The sequence below is a fragment of the Archocentrus centrarchus genome, chromosome 14 (genome assembly GCF_007364275.1).
Source record: "Archocentrus centrarchus isolate MPI-CPG fArcCen1 chromosome 14, fArcCen1, whole genome shotgun sequence".
Lineage (NCBI taxonomy): Eukaryota > Metazoa > Chordata > Actinopteri > Cichliformes > Cichlidae > Archocentrus > Archocentrus centrarchus.
Genome location: NC_044359.1, coordinates 1,532,205 through 1,553,417, shown reverse-complemented (window position 1 = coordinate 1,553,417; position 21,213 = coordinate 1,532,205). Strand labels below are relative to the sequence as shown.

The 21,213-nt window shown below is 43.4% G+C and overlaps 1 protein-coding gene across 6 annotated transcripts in view; it reads right to left on the bottom strand.

Annotated features, from left to right (window-relative positions):
• Positions 1–21,213, bottom strand: part of LOC115791590 (glutamate receptor 1-like) — a 118,392-nt gene that overhangs the window by 58,919 nt on the left and 38,260 nt on the right. For 2 of the 6 annotated variants that reach the window (XM_030745719.1, XM_030745714.1), the window contains exon 3: positions 8,827–9,066. In XM_030745719.1, coding sequence (XP_030601579.1) covers positions 8,827–9,066 — 240 coding nt within the window. Of the gene's footprint in view, positions 1–8,826; positions 9,067–11,539; positions 11,624–14,640; positions 14,841–16,924; positions 16,938–17,478; positions 17,557–21,213 lie in introns of those variants that run through there. The other 4 variants (XM_030745717.1, XM_030745716.1, XM_030745715.1 and 1 more) reach the window with 4 other exon arrangements.

Below are 21,213 nucleotides of genomic sequence, written 5' to 3'. Positions count from 1 at the left end.
GAAGACAAGTCAGCAGAATTTAGATAGACTTCAAAGAGCAGAGACACACACTGAAAAAGAGACTTCAAAGATTCTATGACGCACACACACACACACACACACACACACACCTCCTCCAGCAGAAGATTCAACACTGTTACAATCAGCAGACTGTGTGTGTGTGTGTGTGTGTGTGTGTGTGTGTGTGAGTCCATTTGTTTCAACATGGGGACAAAGGCACTTCAGTGGAGCTGCTGATGGATGTGTGTGTTCCTCCTTTGACTCCAGCAGATTAGCTAATGTTACAAACTGTATTCTGCAAAGTAAACAACAAAACTTTCAGAATTAAAATGATTTATAAACCACATAAGAATGGACTCAAACTTCAAGCCCAAGTTTCAGACCTGAAAGAAGAATCTTAAAGATGACCCAAGAGGAAGATTACCACAGAAATGTCTTGAAAGCCCCCCTCAGCACCCCAAAGTACTCATCAGTGAGGAAGGGGCCACCAATCTGGGGCAAACATCAGGCTAAATCCATAAAGCATCGATCTCGCTTGTGTTTGGGACCAAATCCCTGCTGTCTGCTGATTCCATTAACGATTTCATTATAACTTAGATAACAACACTGAGGGGCCAACAGGGCCCACACTAAGATCACAGAAACACCACCAGGCAGACCAGGGGACAATCTCAGGCCAACTACGGGACACCACCTGGCAGTCAAAGAGCCAAAACCAAACACAGACCTGGTTCCTGAAGTGGAACCAGGTCTGTTCCACTTCAGGAACCATTAACCTGCTGCTAACACACTGATGTATCAGTATTAGTACTGAAGTTTTTCATGATTTCTGGATTATCCTGCTGTGTTGTTGCCTCTTTTACTGAAGTAAAGGATCTAAATGCTTCTTTGACTTCACTTCTTGTGCACGTTGCACTGCCACATGTAACCATAATGTTGAACTGTGCGTCTCATAGGGATTACTTATTCCCTTGGCTTGGTGTAAAGTAGGAAAGGGGTAAAAATGGACATCAGTAGATATGCTGACCATAATTGCCGCTATCTGACAGAAATTATGCATCTCCTCTGAAAGGTAGCTGCTGATTAAAGCCCATACACTGGCAGTGTTTACAGCTGCTGCCGAGGATCAGCTCAGCAAGTCAAGTGTGTTAATGATAATGTACAACCTTCAATTAGACGTACAGCCAAGCAAGACACCCACGCTGACAGGGCGAGTGTCAGTCACTAATACTAGGAAGGGAGGAAGGGAGAAGATTCAAATTAAGGAGTGAAAGAAAGGAGGTGTTCACAAAACAGAAAGAAGAACATGTATAACAACTTTTTATAAACACAGACACTAATCAGCTCCTATTTCTACATCTAATATCCATAAATCTGCTGCATGCATGTCATTTACCACTGACACAGAGGAACATGAAGAAAGGAAAAGCACAGAAGGAAGCAGACAGAGAATCAGGTGACAGAGAAAAAATAAACAGTAAAAGGAAGGGAAGGAAAAAATAGAGAAAAGATTCAAAAGGAGGAGGAGAGGGAGGAATGAGGGGAGATAGCAGTGCTGTAGAAAACATGAGGATAGAGGAAACCAAGGGGAGAAAACAGGGAATTCAAATGGATATCCTAAAGTAAGAAACGAGGATGACAGAGAAAAGTAGAAAGAGTTAGCAGGTGGGAACAGGGACAGAGATACCAGGCTCTTTTCCCCCATTAGATCTCTTACTGTAGAATTACAGCATCAGCCTCCACCCACCCTCAGAAGCTATTAAAGAAACAGTGTGTATGTGTGGGGGGCCAACCCCAACTTACAACCATCACAAAGCCAACTCAGGGCCTAAACTGGGCCCTGAACGCATCAGAGACCTGAAACATGAAGCAGAATTTGGGCTAATCCAGATAACTTCAGGATTAACTCTGGGTTTTCAGTATTATCAAGGTGGTTCACTTCTTGCAGGGGTATATCAGGGTACAACTTACTGCATGCTCCAGGGTACAGTTGATATCTGCAGCAAACATATTAATGCATGAATGATGAAGATTAACAATTTCTGCAGCCTGGCTATGAACTTTGCTTCTTAGTACGGCTCGCAGGCCAGTGCCTGCTCCCCTCAGTGGTTTCATTTAAGAAAACTGCAGCTCGATGGCCGTTTAGTGCTCACTACCAAATGTTAACACTGGTTAGCTGTCATAATCTGAACTCTCTGAACTTGATTTCTCTCAGTTTGCAAATGCAGATATTCAGCATTAAAAAAAATAAAAGACAAAAAGCTGTCAAAAAGTCATTTTTTAAATTGTTGTTCCCTCAGTTTCTCTGTACAGCCTGTGTGTGTGTGTGTGTGTGTGTGTGTGTGTGTGTGTGTGTGTCATTGACATAACTACAGCCGCATCACCAGTTTAGTATCTAAATATCTAACACACACACACACACACACACACACTTTACGTTATCACAATAACCACCTTTCAGGGTCAAGTGGTGAACTCAGGTCTTGAAACAAACATACGTACACACACACACACACACACACACACACACACAGTTTCATGTTCAATTACACAGAGACTGTTCATTTCCTCTCCCTGGTTTATTTCCTTTACAGCTGCTGCCCGTCTGTATGTCCAGCTGTTTTTTCCTTTGTGAATCAGTGGACTGACTCTGTGCTGTCCAGCTCATCCACATCAACCACTGCACCTTGTTGGTGAAGAAGAAGAAAAGTAAAAACAGAGAGAAGACTGCAGGATGGAAGGAACGTGTAAACGCTTCTTCAGCACTCTGGACAGTTCATAAAACAGGAGAGGACGGCTTTATTGTCACAGCTCAAAATCTTTGAGCTACAGTGGTTCAGGAGGAGCCTTCAGGAGCTCCAGAGACCAGAACAGGAAAAGGTTGGCTGGCTGAAAGAACCTAATTACAGCATTAAGTGAGCATCTCCACACACGTGCTCACGTCTGCCTTTCTGCAGCCAGAGCCTGTGACAGTACAAAATCAAACTAATCCCACCACCATTAAAAATAGCATCCATCAAACTACACCTGGGTGAATACAGTTTGATTGAGCCCTGTATATACTTGCATGCAGTCATCAACAGCTGTGATTGGTCCTGCACCAGCAAGACTGGGTGGAAATCTGTCTAAAAGGAAGGAGTGTGGGACACATTCTGCAGAGCAAATAAAGCCATGGCTTGTAGATTTTTCTGGTTTCCAGGCTGTGCTAGAAAAATCTGTACAGCAAACATCTTTAGATCCTCACCTAAGACAAAGAAAACATTCCTAAAACCCTTTAAATGGGAAAAAATGCCCATTACAAGAAATATCAACCTGAAGAGGGGAGAGGAGAAGGTGGCAGAGGATGAGGAGGCCAGAAAGAAGAGGAGGATGAGAGGACCGGGCTGAAAACACTTCACTGTAACTACTGTTTCCAGCAGCCTCTCACATCTGTAAGCCTGTATCCATGGCAACAACACAGAAATACAATTATGGGATGAGTCAGGCTTGATAACTTTTTATCCGCTTGTGTGTTGAATAAAGGTCGGGGCAGGCCGGCAAGTTCATGTAATAAATGGCAGGGTTGGTGAAGTTGTACACATCTGTTTGGAGTGCTAGCATGCGCACACACACACACACACACACACACACACACACACACACACACACACACACACACACACACACACACACAATGGGCAGTGGAGAGCCCGTCACTGTGAGTCGTCCACCAGCAGCCAAGCAGAAAACAGGCCCTCAACACTGTGTTTACTGAGAAGTGCGACCTGAGTCTGCAGAGGAGAAAATACAGAGACAGAATAACACGAAGCAGCGTGACAGGAACCGAGGACACGATTAAGGGGAGAAAGGGGGAAACGGTACTCCAGCAGAGAAAGGCTTCGTTTTTAGTCTTATTTTCCTCTGTAACATATTAGACCAGATTTCATCATAACAATAAAGTCCAGCTTCTCTTCTCTGACCTTTCTGAAGTCATTATGAAGGAACACATAGGAAACACTTGAACTCTGAAGCACGTCGGTGGGCTCTTATCTGGGTGCTGTTAATGTTTCTGAGGCTGGTAACTCTGATGACGGTATCCTGGGCAGCAGAGGGAACTCTGGGTCTTCCTTTCCTGGGGCGGTCCCGATGAGCCAGTTTCATCATAACCTTTGATGGTCTTTGAGACGGCACTTAAGGATACTTTCAGTTCTTGAAATCTTGTATTATTGTAGGGTCTGAAATATAAAGCGCGTTCAGGTGACTGTTTGTTGTGATTTGGCGCTATACAAATAAAATTGAATTGAAAATTTTCAGATCGATGATCAATCTCCTCATCTCAGACTCAGAAAGATGGATAAGTTTTAATAAGTTTTAATGAGGTTTGATAGGTAGGACTGAGGTCATGATTTTTACAGTCACTGCAGAACTACTTAGTTGAGTAGTTGTTGCCATAATATGGATCAGAACATTACTCAAATAAGGCTGTTCACTGTGTACCAACTCTACCTCTGCACAACACAACTGATGGTCTCAAACACAACAAGAGGGCGAGAAATTCAAGATGGCTGCCTCATAAAGCTGAAAGATGTGCAAAGCTGTGTCTAAGCAGGAGGCGCCTCCTCTGAAGGATCTAAAATATCAAACATATTCTGGTTCAACACTTTTTTCCTTTGCTATATAATTACACATTATTTCTTTGTCACGGAGGGGGCTGTGTGCTGGGAAGGGGTGGACCCAAATGCAGGAGGCATGAACCAGAGCTTTACTCTAAACAGCTTTACTGCTGGAGGCTCACAAATCTTAAATAAAAACTCGAAAATGCAACAAGATCTCGACCAAGGCAAAAAACATTCACGAAGCCTGGGAGAAAGAAAACACAAAAATACTAAACTGGAACACACACACAGCTGAGAGGGGAAACACTGGGGGAAACAATGACAACACCACAACCACAAACAGAGGAAAACTGAGGGCTTAAATACACACAAGGAAATTAGGGCAAGTGAAAACAGGTGAACCAAATGAACCTAATGACAGAGGGGAAGCAAAGCTAAACACAAAGCACAGGGAACACGAGACTGTCAAAATAAAACAGGAAGTGACACAAGGGAACAGAGACGGAGACCTGACACTGAACACTGGGAAACACAAGGAACTAGAAAATCAAACAGAACAAAACCACACAACACAAGAAAAACCCCAGAACAGACAAATTAAAGCCAGACCAAAAACACACACAGGGGTCCAACGGACCCCGGACCATGACATTTCTTCATCGTTTGGATGACTTTAGTATTTGATCTACAATGCAGACAATATTTAAATAATGAAAAACCACTGAATGAGAAGCTGTGTCCAGACCTTTCTGCTGCTGCTGTAATTTCCTTTTTGGAGCCACTTTGAGACTTTTTCCAATTGCAGAATTCAATTTTTCAATCTGATTCTTTTCTTTGTCACAAACAATTTTAAACAGAAAATAACTGAGCCAGAATACTAAAAAAGAGCTCAGATTGTGTAAAACTGATTTTTTTTTAACTACCTAAACTATGAGTACAACTACTTAAAAACCAAAGTCTGAATGTTTATTGATTTCGTCACCAGCGGGGACACTAATATGTGTTTCAGTGTGTGCAGATGCTGAGAGCGGACATAAACCGAAGCTGTGCTGGAAGCTCTCAGCTTCAGGAAAGCCCCTCTGCCTCCAACAAACAGCTGGTGTCCTCAGCAGATGTCGAGGAGCAAGAATATTGGACAGACTGCAGCTACACACTATTACACCACATAGATTTCCAGCAACACTTCCTGGGTAGATGTAAAAAAGGCAATAAGATTGGACAGTTTGCTGCAGACTGCCAAATGGACTATAACAGATGACGGGCCGCGGGGAGACACTAGACCAGCTCAGACTGGAGGCAGGACCACAGAGCTAACAGCCCTTTGTGTCAGTTCTCCAGCTCTTTGATTCAAACAACAAACCTGAAGTTTTCAGCACAAAGTTTGTCAAGAAAGTCTGCACAAGATGACGGCACTGACTTCATATTCACTGAGGTTGTTTTTGCAGCCTGAGTTCAGCAGACTGAAGTAAAGTTGTTCAGATGAAGCTGAATAGCCTGAATCTTTTTGTGCAGCTCTTTATTATTTATAGTTGTTGTGTTTTTTGGGAGTCTGAATACACTGACATTAAAGTTACTCTGAAAATATGTTTTCTGAATCATGAACATCTATATTCAGTCTGAGCCTCCAACAGCATTAGACAACACTGACTTCATGATCACCTCCAAGCTCATCACAGGAATCAGAGGCCTGAACCATGGAACAGGGTTAACAAAGTCATTTCAGGTTTAACCCTGTATTTTCATGCTGTTACACATAGGACAGTGCTATATTACAATATCAGTGATATAACTATACTTTACGTTCCCAGCACACACAAGAATGTGACGAGCCCAGACATGTCTGAGAGCGAGAGTCGCGTCAGCCTCTGAGGACAGTTTAGAAGCTAAAAAGAGAGCTCCTTCAACAACCTCCTGCAAAGCACCATCCATCCATCCACCCATCCTTCATCCATCTGTCCATCCACCCATCTGTCCATCCATCCACCCACCCATCCATCCATAAATCCATCCTTCATCCATCTGTCCATCCATCCATCTGTCCATCCATCCACCCATCCTTCATCCATCTGTCCATCCACCCATCTGTCCATCCATCCACCCACCCATCCATCCATAAATCCATCCTTCATCCATCTGTCCATCCACCCATCTGTCCATCCATCCATCCTTCATCCATCCATCCATCCTTCATCCATCCATCCATCCATCCATCCTTCATCCATCCATCCATCCTTCCTCCATCCATCTTCCATCGTCCATCCATCCATCCATCCTTCATCCATCCATCCATCGTCCATCCACCCTTCATCCATCCATCCATCATCCATCCACCCTTCATCCATCCATCCATCATCCATCCACCCTTCATCCATCCATCCATTCACCCTGTTCTGCTTATCCAATTCAGGGTCGCTTTGCAAAATATGCAGGAAAACGGCTCCTACTAAACGTGGACACAGCAAAACCTTTTCCGCTAAATAAAACACTCGGTCGCCGGTGTGTGAGGAGTAGAAGCTAGCAGCTGGTGATGTGTGGCCCAAAAGTAAACAAATGACTCAATCGAGCATCACCGGCGTGCTCGCTGGCTCCACTCCACACAGTGAAGATTGCTCATGCTTTAAGCAAACAAAGCTCAACCCATCACAACATCAAAGGTAGAAAATTTTTTTTAATTTCTCATTTATATTGTGACAGTACTGTTGAGGCACCTGCAGACTTACAGTCTGTTAAGATTTCCAGGGAAACACTACCTGCTGAGTCATGCTGTCACCGCTGTTGCGCCATAACGCTGCTGCTGACACCTTGTGTCAAGATTCACTCTAAGAATTAGACAGCAGTGACTGACAGCAGCTCATTAGAAAAAGGAGGATGGAAAATGCCCTTTATTTTCTTTGCACTAATACGTTCTACTGCCTGCACGCTGAAATCATCACTGATAAAATGTTGTTCAGTATTTTTTCTAGATTGTCATATATATATTTATGACAATCTAGAAAAATATAATTTTTCTAGATATAATTTTGAGCCTCTATCACTCACCTGTAGTCTATAATCTCAGCGGCAGTCTGAAATTGTTGCCTGTAATAAAGACAGATCCTTAGGACAACATTGTCTCTGTTGACTACAAGCTATGTTATTGTTCTATAAAGCTGAACTTAGTGATATAATCCTAAAACAGTTTAGCATCACCGGGGCTGCAGCTGGAAGGACTGAGGAAGCGCCTCACACACCTTATGAAACCATCTTAGTGACACACTGATGGAACAGACATGTGTAATTACAGTCAGATCTCCCCTGGCCTTGATGACAGAGCAGTGAGGTTAGTCTGCATAGACCGCACTGAGGATCTTTCCTTCCTGGCTTTAAAAAGACTATTAATACAAAGTGCTTAAAGCACACACACAATATCAGGATACAGTGTACACACTGAACAATGCTTTCCTTATCACACACACACACACTGCTGCTGTGTAACAGTGATATTACAATATGTATTTAACTTTGTCATACAGTGTAAAATCAGCTGTTCTGCTGCCAGTACACCCATGCTTGTTTGTGATTGGTCAGATGCTGCCAACTCTGCTTCCTCCATGTGAGCATGCACCAGTCAGATTGATAAGACCTGAGTTAACTCATGGAGCTGATGACCAGCTCCATGCTGACTCTTAGCCTGACTGACGTCAGAGTAAGTGAAGCCACTGATATGCTGCTTCACAGCAGAGGCCTCAGGATCAGACCGATCAGGCATGTTTGCCCTCTTCCTGCAGCGCCTGCTGTTTGCTGACAGGAGGAAACACTACAAACTTCATTTGATGAGAACAAATCAATTCTGCAAATTTCCCGCTCCATCTTTTTAGCCTTGTTGCCTATGAGCATGTATCACTGAAACAATGCAGCGCAGGACAGCAAACACTGAAAAGCAGATTAGGTCCATTTTAAGCTTTTCAGTTTCTAAATGCATCTGTTTCTCTTACTTTCAGCCCTCCACTCACAACCAAATGCAGCATTCTCCTCCTAAAACTGGAGCTTTTCCACAAACAGCCCCCAGACTACAAAAACCTGAGAATATTGAGCTAAACAAACACACTGATAGACCCTATCCCCACCTCAGGCCCACACACATCACTCTGGAGTCATTTCACACTGCTTACTGAACTGGCAATTCAACATAAATCGCTAAGATGCATGCAAAAAAGGTATTTGTACTGCATGCTGCATCTGGTGTCCTCACCTGAGTCGGCGCTGTACATGTAGACGAACCGGGTCCAGTAGAAGTGCTCCAGCAGGGCCATGAGGGGCTCCTGCAGCTGGGGCCGCAGCTGCAGGACGAACTGGTTGTTGGTCTGCACGGGGAAGGACGGCGTGACAAAGCAGACGTGCAGAGAGCCGCAGAAAGACATCAGCATGTTGACCGTCCGCCGGTCATACAGACCCATGATGGCGTACACACCCTTAGAGAACTGGGAGCAGACTGGGACAAAAATAAAGAGAAACGGGGTTTTATTAACATCTATTTAGACTTCTGACAGCAGACAACACTGGGTCAGGATGGGCAATATTTTCATATAAGTGCTGACTAGTAAGAGGACAGAAAGTTAAGTTTTTCTGGAGAACCCAAAGTGGAACTATTATGATTCTACTAAAAATGGGAATGGGGCAAAAACAGAAAGTCAAAGTTATTATCAATTAACTGTGAGGCAAAATATATATTTTTTTCGGGAGGTTGTCAAAGAAAGATGCCGACACAGAGTTAAGATTTAAAGAAATATTTTGTTTTACAGTCTGTTGTTCAGGGAATATTCACACCAGCTCCTGCTGTTACAGAAAAATAAGAGACTTTAGTTTCTAGTTCCTAACTTCAGCTCATCCTTCAGCACTGCAGTAAAATTATTCCATTATCCAAATGTGAGAAAAAAGAAAAAGAGTACAGCATCAGAACTGAGGTGTTTCTGATGCTGCTCATTTCCAGCTCCATATTTATAATCTTGGAATCTGCCAGAGCATCTTTGCATGATCCATAGTTCATAATAATCCTTCTTATACTGGGCCGTGGTGCCGCCCCACCATTATTCCCCTGTATAAAAGAAGATTTTTAAACTCCTTGTTCTTCAAGGCCAACTCTCTTCTGATTGGCCGTCCTTCATAAAGAGAAAAGCAGTGGGTGGGGCTTCTGTGCCTTTAATGACCACACGTCTTACTGACATCACAGACATCCAAGAATAGAAAAAACTGTCTGAAACTGAGTGTTTAGAGCAGTCTGAAGCTTTTGGCTTACAGGGATTACTGACCTGGTCATTTAAACAGCCCTTTGAGTAGGTCAGTGCAGCACTTTGGTCCAAACTAAAAAATCCCAACAGCTACAGAATGAAGTTTCCATCAGTGTACACATGCCTGTCACTGTGCCACACCATTTCAATGAAGAACCAGGCAAATTAAGCTTTTAGCTGATATCTGTCCACTTATCTGCTTTCCTCTACACGGCGCTCCAAGCATGTGAATGTAAGTGTTCCTGTCATTATCCTTAGTCTTTGTCTTCCTTTTTGGACTCTCATTGCTATCTTCAGTAATTAAAGTGCCCGACGGACTCCTTCCATTTGCCTCATTTCTGACACAATCTCTCTTTCCGTAAACGATGACCCGCCAACTCAAAAATGAAATGCACCATCTTGTCGTTAACTTTTCATATCGTAACTATTTTCTTTCCATTATTTACATCAGCGACTAAAACAAACAAACAAACAAACAGGTGTAGCTAGCTAACAGTATAGCTCTGCTGAGCAGGAACATGAACATCCTGTCACAGCCACGAGCTTCTCGGTACAGCCAGACATACAGAAACGGATCTCAGCAGAAAGAAAATCATCACTCATGACAACGTTTGTGGAGTTTTTGAGTTGCTGGGACATGATTTCTGGAAAGAGGCACGCTCACTGCCATCCTTTATTTTGGTGCTTTCAGTCCCACAAGGCGAGTGCCATTTACTTCCATTAAATTCAAGGGAAGACAGACATCTCAAAAACTGGGCAACTCACACCAAATCAATCCAGAATAATAAATACAAGTAAATAAATAACACTACAGAGCAGAATAGAAATGGGAATTTGATTTTTGGGTCAACTGTCCCTTTAAAGACTGACGCTGTGGGCCCCGACTCTTTTTCACGTTTTGCTTCCACGCCTTCGGCCGGAGGTTACACTGCTGCTCGTGGTCGTCCCCACCTTCCTGTGACCTGTGTGTTTACCGGCTCTTTGCCAACCAGCGTGACATCAACAATAAACATCTCGTCATCGCCCTCCATTTCTCTGCCAGCATGAATCCCTCCATCCTCTGCCCTCTCTTTCACCTCCTCCCTCCCTCTCTAACAATACCATTTGTCTCATTGTCTGTGTTGTTTTAAGCTCCAGTTGTCCAGAAATCCAGGTCACCAAACAAACCAGAAGGAAAATATAGCTCTTACACTCTATTATGACTCCTCAGTCACACTGAGCTTCACTTTGATTTAATGGTGCAAAACGTGACAGCATTTTTTCCCTCTTCTTAGCGTTGTCTTGTCACATTCGGGTCGCCTTTCTTTGGCATTTTAATAAGCTCATCTTCAGCTGGCTTCAAACAAACGTGCACACTCCTGAATGTGCTGAACTCTGCCATTTTTCATGCACGTTTATTGTTTTATCTGCACTCCCGTTTTTTTGTTTTCCCATCAACACAGAACAGTCAAATCTCCATGTGGTAATAAGCTAACAGATGATAACGTGTTCTTATCTTCACGGTAAACAGACGTCACTTCTGACTTATCTGCCGCTGTGTAGCTGATGAAGAGCAGCTTCCTGTTTCCCACAAAGGGCTGCCACATGCTAAATCCCCACACACACAATGGCTCTAATCAAATTACTCCAAGATCCTTCACAGTCAGGGATTAAGTCTTAAGACAAAATAATACTCACTGCTGAGGCACCAAAAGTCATTCTGTAAATCACCGGCTCATTTTGTGGTCCTCCTGGATTTAGACTGAATGAAATCATGTCCATATTTGTGTGTCATCACCCACAAAAATCCTCATTTAGGCTAAAACGGGTGAAACCTGAAGGGAGATGAGGAGAAATAAGGAAGCATCTACACCGGTGAGTCACAACAGTAAACGCGCCTGTGCCAGTACTGTGTAAGCCCCCTCTGCACCACCAGAACAGCCCTGATCTGTAAGACCTGTGGGTGCATTATGAGCTGTCTGGTACCAGGACATCTTTAATGGCTGCTCCACGGGGCGTCCATAGGTCAGGCTTGATCATTTGGATTACTCTGGAGCTTGATTTGATTGGCATCTGGGGAGTTTGAAGGCTGGCTCAACACCTTAGACTCTTAATGGGGGAGAGACCATTGCTATTAGGGAGCGCCGCTCCTAACGGGGGGGGGGGGGGGGGGGGGGGGGGGGGGGGGGGGGGTACTTCAGCTCATCTGCAATCGAATTTAGTTCTGCAGAGTTTGAAGGCTGGGTCAGTGCCTCGGACTCTTCTACTTTCCGGTGTGGCAGAGTATGATTTTTTTTTGAGGGAAGCAGCTGCCATAGAGGAGTGCTATCGCTGCGAGGGGCGGATGTTTAAAGATGTTAAAGTAACATCCACATGAACGGGGTTCTAGCCAGCAGTTGATCGCCTGATGCTGGGCTGAGTTGGGCTGAGGCGCCGTGGCGCCGGACTGAGAGTTTTACCGGCTCGCTATCAGAACTCAGAACTGATCGCTATCACTGCAATTAGCAAACGGGGTCGGCTTTTAAGATAGATAAGATAAGATAGTGTTTATTCGTCACATGCACAGTTATACACAGTACAATGCACAGTGAAATGTATTTTGTACCTGCAACCATATATACACACACATATAAATAAGAAGTGTGTGTGGGGATTTTAGCACTAGCAAGTGGTCGTCCGATGAACGGGGGGGGACCTAGAAGGGAATCCACTGAGCTATCAGCTGAGACGAGCTGATACCATGAAGCTAACCTTCCAGAGTTTGAGCTTGACTTTGTTTCCACGGTCAGTTTACTGACTGGTTCAGCTGGTAGTGGGTCGCTGATGTGATCAAGGTTAAAAAAAGGTGAAGTTCAAAAGTTGATACATGGTAACAGACATATGTTTCTAATCCAATAGCCTTTTTTTTTTAGTGCTCACCCTTTTCCAGTTTCCTGTGATGACCTTCCAGATGGTTCTGTGTAAAAACCATCTGGTGTGTCAGGTTAGTGAAACATCAGCCCTGCTTTCAGCAGTAATTGACCTGTAAGCTTGTGTAATTGCTATTCATTTACAAATATAATGCTAATATAAGTGAGCCCCCAGGTTGTCACATTGGAACTGATTGGTTTTATTTTAAAGGACAACTATTAATAACTGTCAGTTGAATCTCTGTTCATTCAGAGAAAACTTCTTAATAAATAGTCCACAGATTCACGGAGCACAATTCAAACACTCCAGTTATTACAGTTTTAAAATCAAAATGTTGAAAACTTTATGAGTTCATATTAAATCACTGTTTGTGGTTCTAAAATCTGCCAAATTACTAATCAAGAAATCATTATTAGATCAGACATGTGTGCTGACAGATGTCCTCTTCTATTCTCTTTGTGTGTGTGTGTGTGTGTGTGTGTGTGTGTGTGTGTGTGTGTGTGTGTGTGTCCTTGGTGCAAATCCCTGTGGCCAGCGCTAACATGCTAACAGCCAGACCAGCTCCCCTGAGCAGGCTCACGCTGGAAATAACCATCCCCTGTGGGGTCGTGCTATCATTGCTAACAATAGACGTTTGCCCTCAGGCGAATGTTATCACTGCTAACGAGGTATCTGTCTCTTGGCATTAACGCTGCTGTCCAACTGGGACGACAGGCCGGTCCATCAGAGAGGGCCGGGCAGCACAGAGTCGACAGATGCTCGGAGCCTTGGGAATCTTTGCAGTTCATTATGTTTAGATTAAAATCATCCCATGACGGGGGTCCAGATGTTTAACCTATGGGATCAGCCAATGAAGTGGTTTCTAATTTATGCAGTGTTACATAAACGGCTGTCACTGTGGAATTAATAAGCTCAGCTTTTCACTATTTTAAATGTACATAAATTGATTTTAAATGAGTTTTGACTCATTGTATTGCTTTATATTGGCTTTTGTAAAAATGTTGCATAGTTAAATTACTTTTACTACAACTGCAGTTTTTATTATCATTCCTACTGTTTCTCCTGGAAGTACGTAATCAGGACAAATCGCAGCATCAGACGTTGAACGGGAGACTCTTCCTAGGCCTTGTCAATGATTTCCCCGAGTCTCAGATTAAGTGTATGGCAACCAAACAATCATTTTAACATTTCAGCTTTCTAGGGATTAACAAAACAGCCCATAAAGGGTTGATTAGCAGCATGAAGACATGCTGGCAGGCAGATTATTGAAATTTGGCAGAGCCAGGCGCATTCCTTGTTTTTGGTCTAAATGCTGATGCTGCCTTTATGTCACATGGGACCGATGCTGTGTTCAGCATGGATTTATTTCTGTGATTCGGGCTGATTTTTTTACATGATTTTGGCTTTTCACTGTATTTTTTTAAATGTCGCCAATAATCCAGTTTGAACTGATCTGAAACTGAATCAAAGCTCAGTGTTCCACTTGCAGTTTAACCCATTATTATCATCTTTATTATTATTAATAATAATAACAATAAAAACTAAATGAAGGAACATTTGAACTGAAAAATAACTGAAATATAATGAAATAAAAATTATGACCCATAAAAATACGAGTTTGACTCTAATGCTTAAATAATTTGGTTAATGTGACCATCACAAGAAATATCAACTAAACAAAGCGTATCAAAGTGAATACAATTTTTATTTTTAAATGAAAATATAATGTGCCAATAAATAAAAATGGCCTCTGTCCAAAAGTGCAAACGCTGATATTAATGTGAGAAATAAATCGTAGCTGCTCCTGTTGTCCTTCACTCGTTAGCTGCCGCTCAGCAAACACCATCCATGAGAGCTTGTCTCCGACAGGTAAGCTAACAGAAACATACCTGTACAAACATTAACAGGTATCAGCGACGCACTGACGTATCCAGAGCTGACGTCACCGCTCCAGGGTGCCGGAGGGAAAGCTCTGCTCTGCATTCAGCTTTATTTGGTTTCTCTCCAACGCTCCCACACCTTTGACAGTCTGTCTGCGTTTTCGTTCATTTTCTCCGCCCTCCTCACTGCTCCACCGTCATTATGTTGTTCACGTTGTTCTTCTTCGTTGGTTGTTTTTGGCAGATAATGGAGGCAATACTGCCCCCTTATCTTCCTGTAGTGTACTGCAGTTACAAAATCACGATAAGCGGCAGAAAATGGAAGGATGGGTTTCAGAACAGGACACTTCAACGTTAAAATTCCACGTCGACTAATTTTTGTAGTCGACGTCATTGATTACGTCGATGAATCGTTGCAGCTCTGGTCTGAAGTCTGGCTCCTTGCGCTGTCTTTGCTGTCAAAGAACAGCTGGCATAATCAGAGGAGGAGCCAGCAGCAGTGTCTGCACAGAGCAGGGTTACCACCCGGCCCCTAAAATACGGAGTCGTCCTTTATTTGGCAATTAAATTAAATGATTTGTTCCGTATTTTTCAAAAATGTCCAGTACTCATCTCTGTGTCACACACATCAACAATAAATGTGACAATTAAACGCAGAATAAAATACAGGAAATACTAAGGCCAGCAAAATTGCCCTGATCCTCTTAGGACACCCTGGTCTGTTTCATTTGTGAAACGTGGAAACCGAGATCAGAGATCAGCTGAACGCCTCCTGAATCTGGCTGTGTGGTTCCCGGTTGTGCTGACAGACGGGTGGAAACTGTTTCTGAGAGTGCTGCCTTTCAGATACATTCTGGGTGCATTAAACAACCATAAAAAGAAGCATTCCTGTATTCACGATAAAGTTATTCACGATAAAGTTATTCACGATAAAGTCTGAGGGCGGGAGAAATGGAAGGTCCATGACCTGAAAATACGGAGGAGACCTGGAAAAGCACGAAGCCCAGTGTTATAGGTTTATTAGCCCACCTTCCATTTGGATCTTTGTGGTTTGCATTTTCCTCTTGATGGCTGGTTTAATTTTCCCTGTTTTGCTTTCACCCGCTGGGCAAAACTACTAAAAACAAGACCGAACACGTTTCACCTGCAGTCCGAGCGCAGCCTTAGAGCTGCTGAATCAAGAATGACGGGAAAATAACACATTTACTGTAAGATTTTATGAGCACAAATAAAAACTAATGAAAATATGTTTTTTTTTTGTTCCAGACTCCTGCACGCATCCACTGCCTGATGGAGAAACCCATCATTTTTCATGAGGTCCATGATTAGCACTTCTGTCACCACCACAGCTGTTTAAAGCACAGCTGTCCTGATTCCAGCCACCTTCAACATAAGGAAGCCAGAGAGTGAACGAGGACGCCGATCGCAGCCTCTCAGAGAACGGGCTGACCTCGCCTCGTACCCGCAGAGGCTCCTCCACTCAGACATCTCGCTCCTCGCCACCTGAGGCTTTTAGACAGAGCTTTATTTAAACACAGCCCACAGTTGACAACGCCAAGCGCCGTGGGGCCCACAGCTGAGACCGCATCTACCCACAGAGCCGTGCATCCTCCTGACACATCGGTCCATCTCTGCCTGTCTGTGATGAATAACCATCATCACCCTCATGTTTGCAGGGAGAGAGGGGAGGAAGGAAGGACTCTTCCGCTAAGGGGAACAGGCGGGTAATTGTGAGGACGTCTATTAACCTGAGGCTTTCACCGTCATCATCATCATCATCATCCTCCCCCTCCTCGGCGGCTCGACTGTTTACTCTCCTCCACAGAGCAAACAGTACAGCCCGCAGACACACAGCCCACGATCAGGTCACTGTCTCACTGCGTGGTTCGGCGTTTCTGTCACTCGGCCAGTCCGACTCACTGTCACTTCTAACAGAGTGACATGCAGTCAGGTCAGAAACACAACGAGGAGTAACTCCAGCGCCAAACCTTCCACGGTGACATTTATATTCACCATTTATTTGATGAGAGCTGACGTACAGTGAGAGCTGGAAGTGTGTGACATTATAAAGAGCCCAGAATGGGACGTTATGAGACCACAGACAGGAGCGGTGAAGACGTGAGCCCTCTGTTTAAATACCCTTTAAATGTCCCCTTTCTATTTATGTTTATCTTCTTTTTTGTACAACAGTGAACACTACAACAAAAAGACAGCATGTTAGAGTCAGGTGGCATCAGTAAAAAATCACTGTGTGTGATTTAAAATCAAAGAACAGACGTTTTGTTAACCTGACATTTTTGGTTCATGTGTTGTGGTTCCCTGTGAAGCTTCATTCACGTCAAAAGCTAAGCTAACTTTTGTTAGCTTAGCTTTTTAGCTAAGCTAAAAAGTTAGCTTAGCTAACAAAAGCTAAGCTAACTTTTGTTAGCTTAGCTTTTGCTAACTTAAGCTAACTTTTGTTAGCTTAGCTTTTCCAAGACTTCTTGCACATGCAGTCAGCTGGCAACAGGATCATCAGTTTTGTTTCTCTTTAGACCGCCACCTTTTTTCTTGTAGTATGTGTATGTAACATTTGCCCTGTTTTTCACTGTGTTGACTTGGATTATACAAAAAATACATAAATTCATCCTGAAACACTTTGGGTTGAGTTGGAACCTTCGATTCTGCTACCATCACAAGTCTGCCGATGTACTCACACTCAGGATCGACCACCAGCTGTTGTCTGTCAGCTTACGCACCCTAGGAGAGTTAGCCTTTGAGCAAACAATCACATCAACATAAAGGCCCCAAACTGCAGTTATAAATTTTGGATTATTTGACCAACAGCTGGACACCAAAGATACCTACCTGTAGCAGATAACTACCAGCTGTAGCTGCTACCTGTCTGCGAGGTTCAGTGACCAGTCACCTAAGCTGACTGGTCACTGAACTACACCTCTTGTACACTATCTAGTCCAAATATGGTCATTCCTGGCTCAGATAACCAAAAAAAAAAAAAACTTCCCCAAAAAACAAAATAACAAGATGGTGATAGACCGCTGAAATCAAAGTTTTCAAAATACAGCTGCCCCTCACTTTATATCATCTTCACTGAGCAACCAGCAGCACCAAGCCAAAAAATGTAGATATTAAAGGAATCCAAGCTTAAAATATAGACCACAATATAAGCCTGTATGTTGATGATGTATTACTTTTCCTTTGGGAACTCACAAACCTCTCTTTCTAAGACGATCACACTTATAGATAAGATCTCATCTATATCAGATTACTCCATTAACTGGAGTAAACTAGTTGTGCCTCTGAATTGTAATTTTCAGAATTTTCACCTCCACCACCCCATTAGTCAGGTAACATTAGATTTTTAGGTATAAATCTTTCTGACAGGCTCTCAGACGTGGTCTGGTTGAATCACACACCTCTACTAAAAATCATAGTGGATGATTTCATGTGTGGGTTACATTATCTACAGTATATCACTCATGTGAAGGGTTGCCACAATCAAAATGATGATTCTGCCAAAAATCAATTATCTGTTCTCACTGATCCCCAACAAACCGTCTGCCACTTGGTTTAAGTCACTAGGCAAGCATATCAAAATTGTTATGTAAAAACAAACCATCACAAATAAAGTTTGAAAACTCTGAAAAAGCTAAAATGCAGTGGTGGTCTAGAACTATCAATATTTCTTAGCACATAGATTGCAGTATGTTTCAAAATGGATCAAATCAAGCTTTTTAGACAGCCCATGGCTGGACCTAGAACAAGCACTCTATGGAATAGTAAAGATCTCTGATCTGCCTTTCATTAGCTCCAGTATCAAACACTGTAACTGCTCATCAATCCAGATCAAAACGTCTGGACACAAGTTTGCTTAAACATTTTCAAAATGACTAAAAGCCCCAGTGTACAACGTAAGCAACACAAAAATCTCCATAGAACTCACTATACAGGACCCACTGTATAGGCAACCATGCTGAGAACTACATGCATGCTATATGGTACTGAACTCCTGTTTACAGGTTCTGACTGAGGATATGTGAAGACCTATCCACATGGGTTAGTTGCTTTACCCAAACCTCACCCAAACTGTGCATGTAGGTGATGTAAGTGAATTAGATATGAAAGCAAACATGTCACGCAGTTCTTACTGCCTTACGCATCACTAAGAAAACTATCCTCATGAATTGGAAATCAAAAAAGCATCTGTGTGTTACTCAATATAGGACTTTTCTTCTAGATTACTTCAGTCTGGACAGAATGTCTGCCTCCTCTAAAAACCAGTTGGATGAATTTGATTCTTTCTGGTCCCCACTGATCAATTCCATCACTTAGTGGGGGTGATCAGCAGTAGTCTCGTCTCCTCATGTGACTAGCAGAGGGCTGGGGGTGGCCCAGGGGTTTCTTGGGGCTCTACAAACCTGAACATCACAGCTAACAGCTGTAGTTTCCCGTTTGAGTGCAGCTAGCCTACAACAAAGAACCACTGGCTGCTAAAGAAACAGAGTGAACGTGGACAGTATATCCTTGGTTTTTAACAGAGGTTAACGTTTCCTTCACTAGTTAGCTAACATAAGCTAATGTAAGTCTGTTAGCGGCAACCAACCAGCCAACCCAGTGACATCACATTCTGAACTGGCACAAGATGGTGCTACAAATGCTCTAAAAACTGTAACTTTAAACACTAATTTCTTAAATCCAGCTTCACAGGCAGAGTTAAATGTTTTAGAGCAGGCTCAATGGTGTAAAATAGTCTTTATACACGTAGTGTTTCATGTCCCCTTTAAAGGATTGGAATCGCCAGGTGTCCACGACCAGGAAGCCAACAATGAGACCTTCAGTTCAAACAAAATTAGAAGAGATGAAGTTTTAATCCCAACTCGCAGTGATCTGAGTGGCACTGTGAACCCGTCCCAACCTCAGGCTCTAATTAATGTGTTTAGTAGCAATGCTGAATAATAAATTAAATGGCTGCCTTCCTCAGGGTGATACACCATTCTCTGTCTCGCTCTCTCTCTCTCTCACACACACACACACACACACACACAAACACATCCACATGCTGAATCAGACTCGCGCACACAACCACCCACACCCCCCACACACACGGAGTCTAAAGTCATTTAGGCAACTGCTGCCTCTGAGGCATCAATGCAATAATCTCCTGCTGAGAATGCAGACTGCACACACACACACACACGCACACACACACACACAAACACACACAGCTCTGGAGCGTCCCTACATGTGTTGCCTCCCCCCACAGTTGCAAGTTCAAATCCCATCTATCTGCTCAGGGTCTGAACATTTATGTCTACATTTACATTTCAGTCGTCCACAGAGATTTACCCACAATTCACTGAAGAGGCAACAAATCAGTGTGTGTAAGGGCTGCATGAACCACCAAGCCTTTATTTAGCAGCAGAAGAAAAAGAATGTCCCCTCTGCCTTAACTATAAAAGCTTGTAGATTGTTCAGTTAATCTATTAATTGTCATTGTCAAAATGAACCATAAATAGGGATGCGCCAATGTGTCAGACAAATACAGAAATGATCTTTCTAATAGACTCCAAATTGTTCATGTAAATGGGGAGTCTTCTTCACACACTAAGGTTAATTATGGAGTTCCACAGGGTTCTGTTTACATTATACATGCTTCCCTTAGCCAGTATTATTAGAAAGCACTGCATCAATTTTCATTGTTATGCAGATGATACTCAGCTTTATCTATCAATGAAGCCAGATGACACATCAATTAGTTAAACTGCAGGAATGTCTTAAAGACATTAAGGCCTGGATGACCTCTAATTTCCTGCTTCTAAATTCAGATAAAACTGAAGTTCTTGCAGTTCTTGCCCAAGCAGCCCCCCCCCCGCACCTAAAAACAGCCACAATCATCCCCGTGCCCAAAAGGTCATCTGTCACCAGCCTAAATGATTATCGCCCTGTGGCCCTCACCCCGGTAATCATGAAGTGCTTTGAGAGGCTGGTTCTCCAGCACATCAAGGACCCCCCCCCACTTTCGACACCCATCAGTTTGCATATCGTGCAAACAGATCCACAGAGGACGCCATCGCTGTAGATCTCCACTCTGTGTTGAGCCACTTGGAGCAGCAGCAGAGCTACGCTCGCATGCTCTTTGTGGATTACAGCTCAGCGTTCAACACAATCATCCCGGACATTCTCACCACCAAACTGCACACCCTGGGCCTCCCCCCTCTCACATGTTCCTGGATCAAGGACTTCTTAACCAACCGGCCCCAGACTGTGAGACTTGGCCCCCATCTCTCCTCCACCTGCACACTGAGCACTGGCTCCCCACAGGGCTGTGTGCTGAGCCCCCTCCTGTACTGCCTCTATACCCATGACTGCAGTCCGGCCCACAATAACAATCTCATCGTCAAATTTGCTGATGACACCACAGAGAGAGGGGAGATGAAGCAGCTTACAGAGAGGAGGTCTTGAAGTTGACAGCCTGGTGTTCAGAGAACAACCTGGTACTGAACACCATGAAAACCAAAGAGATCATCATCGACTTCAGGAAGCACAGGACTGACCCAGCTCCCCTCTACATCAACGGTGAGC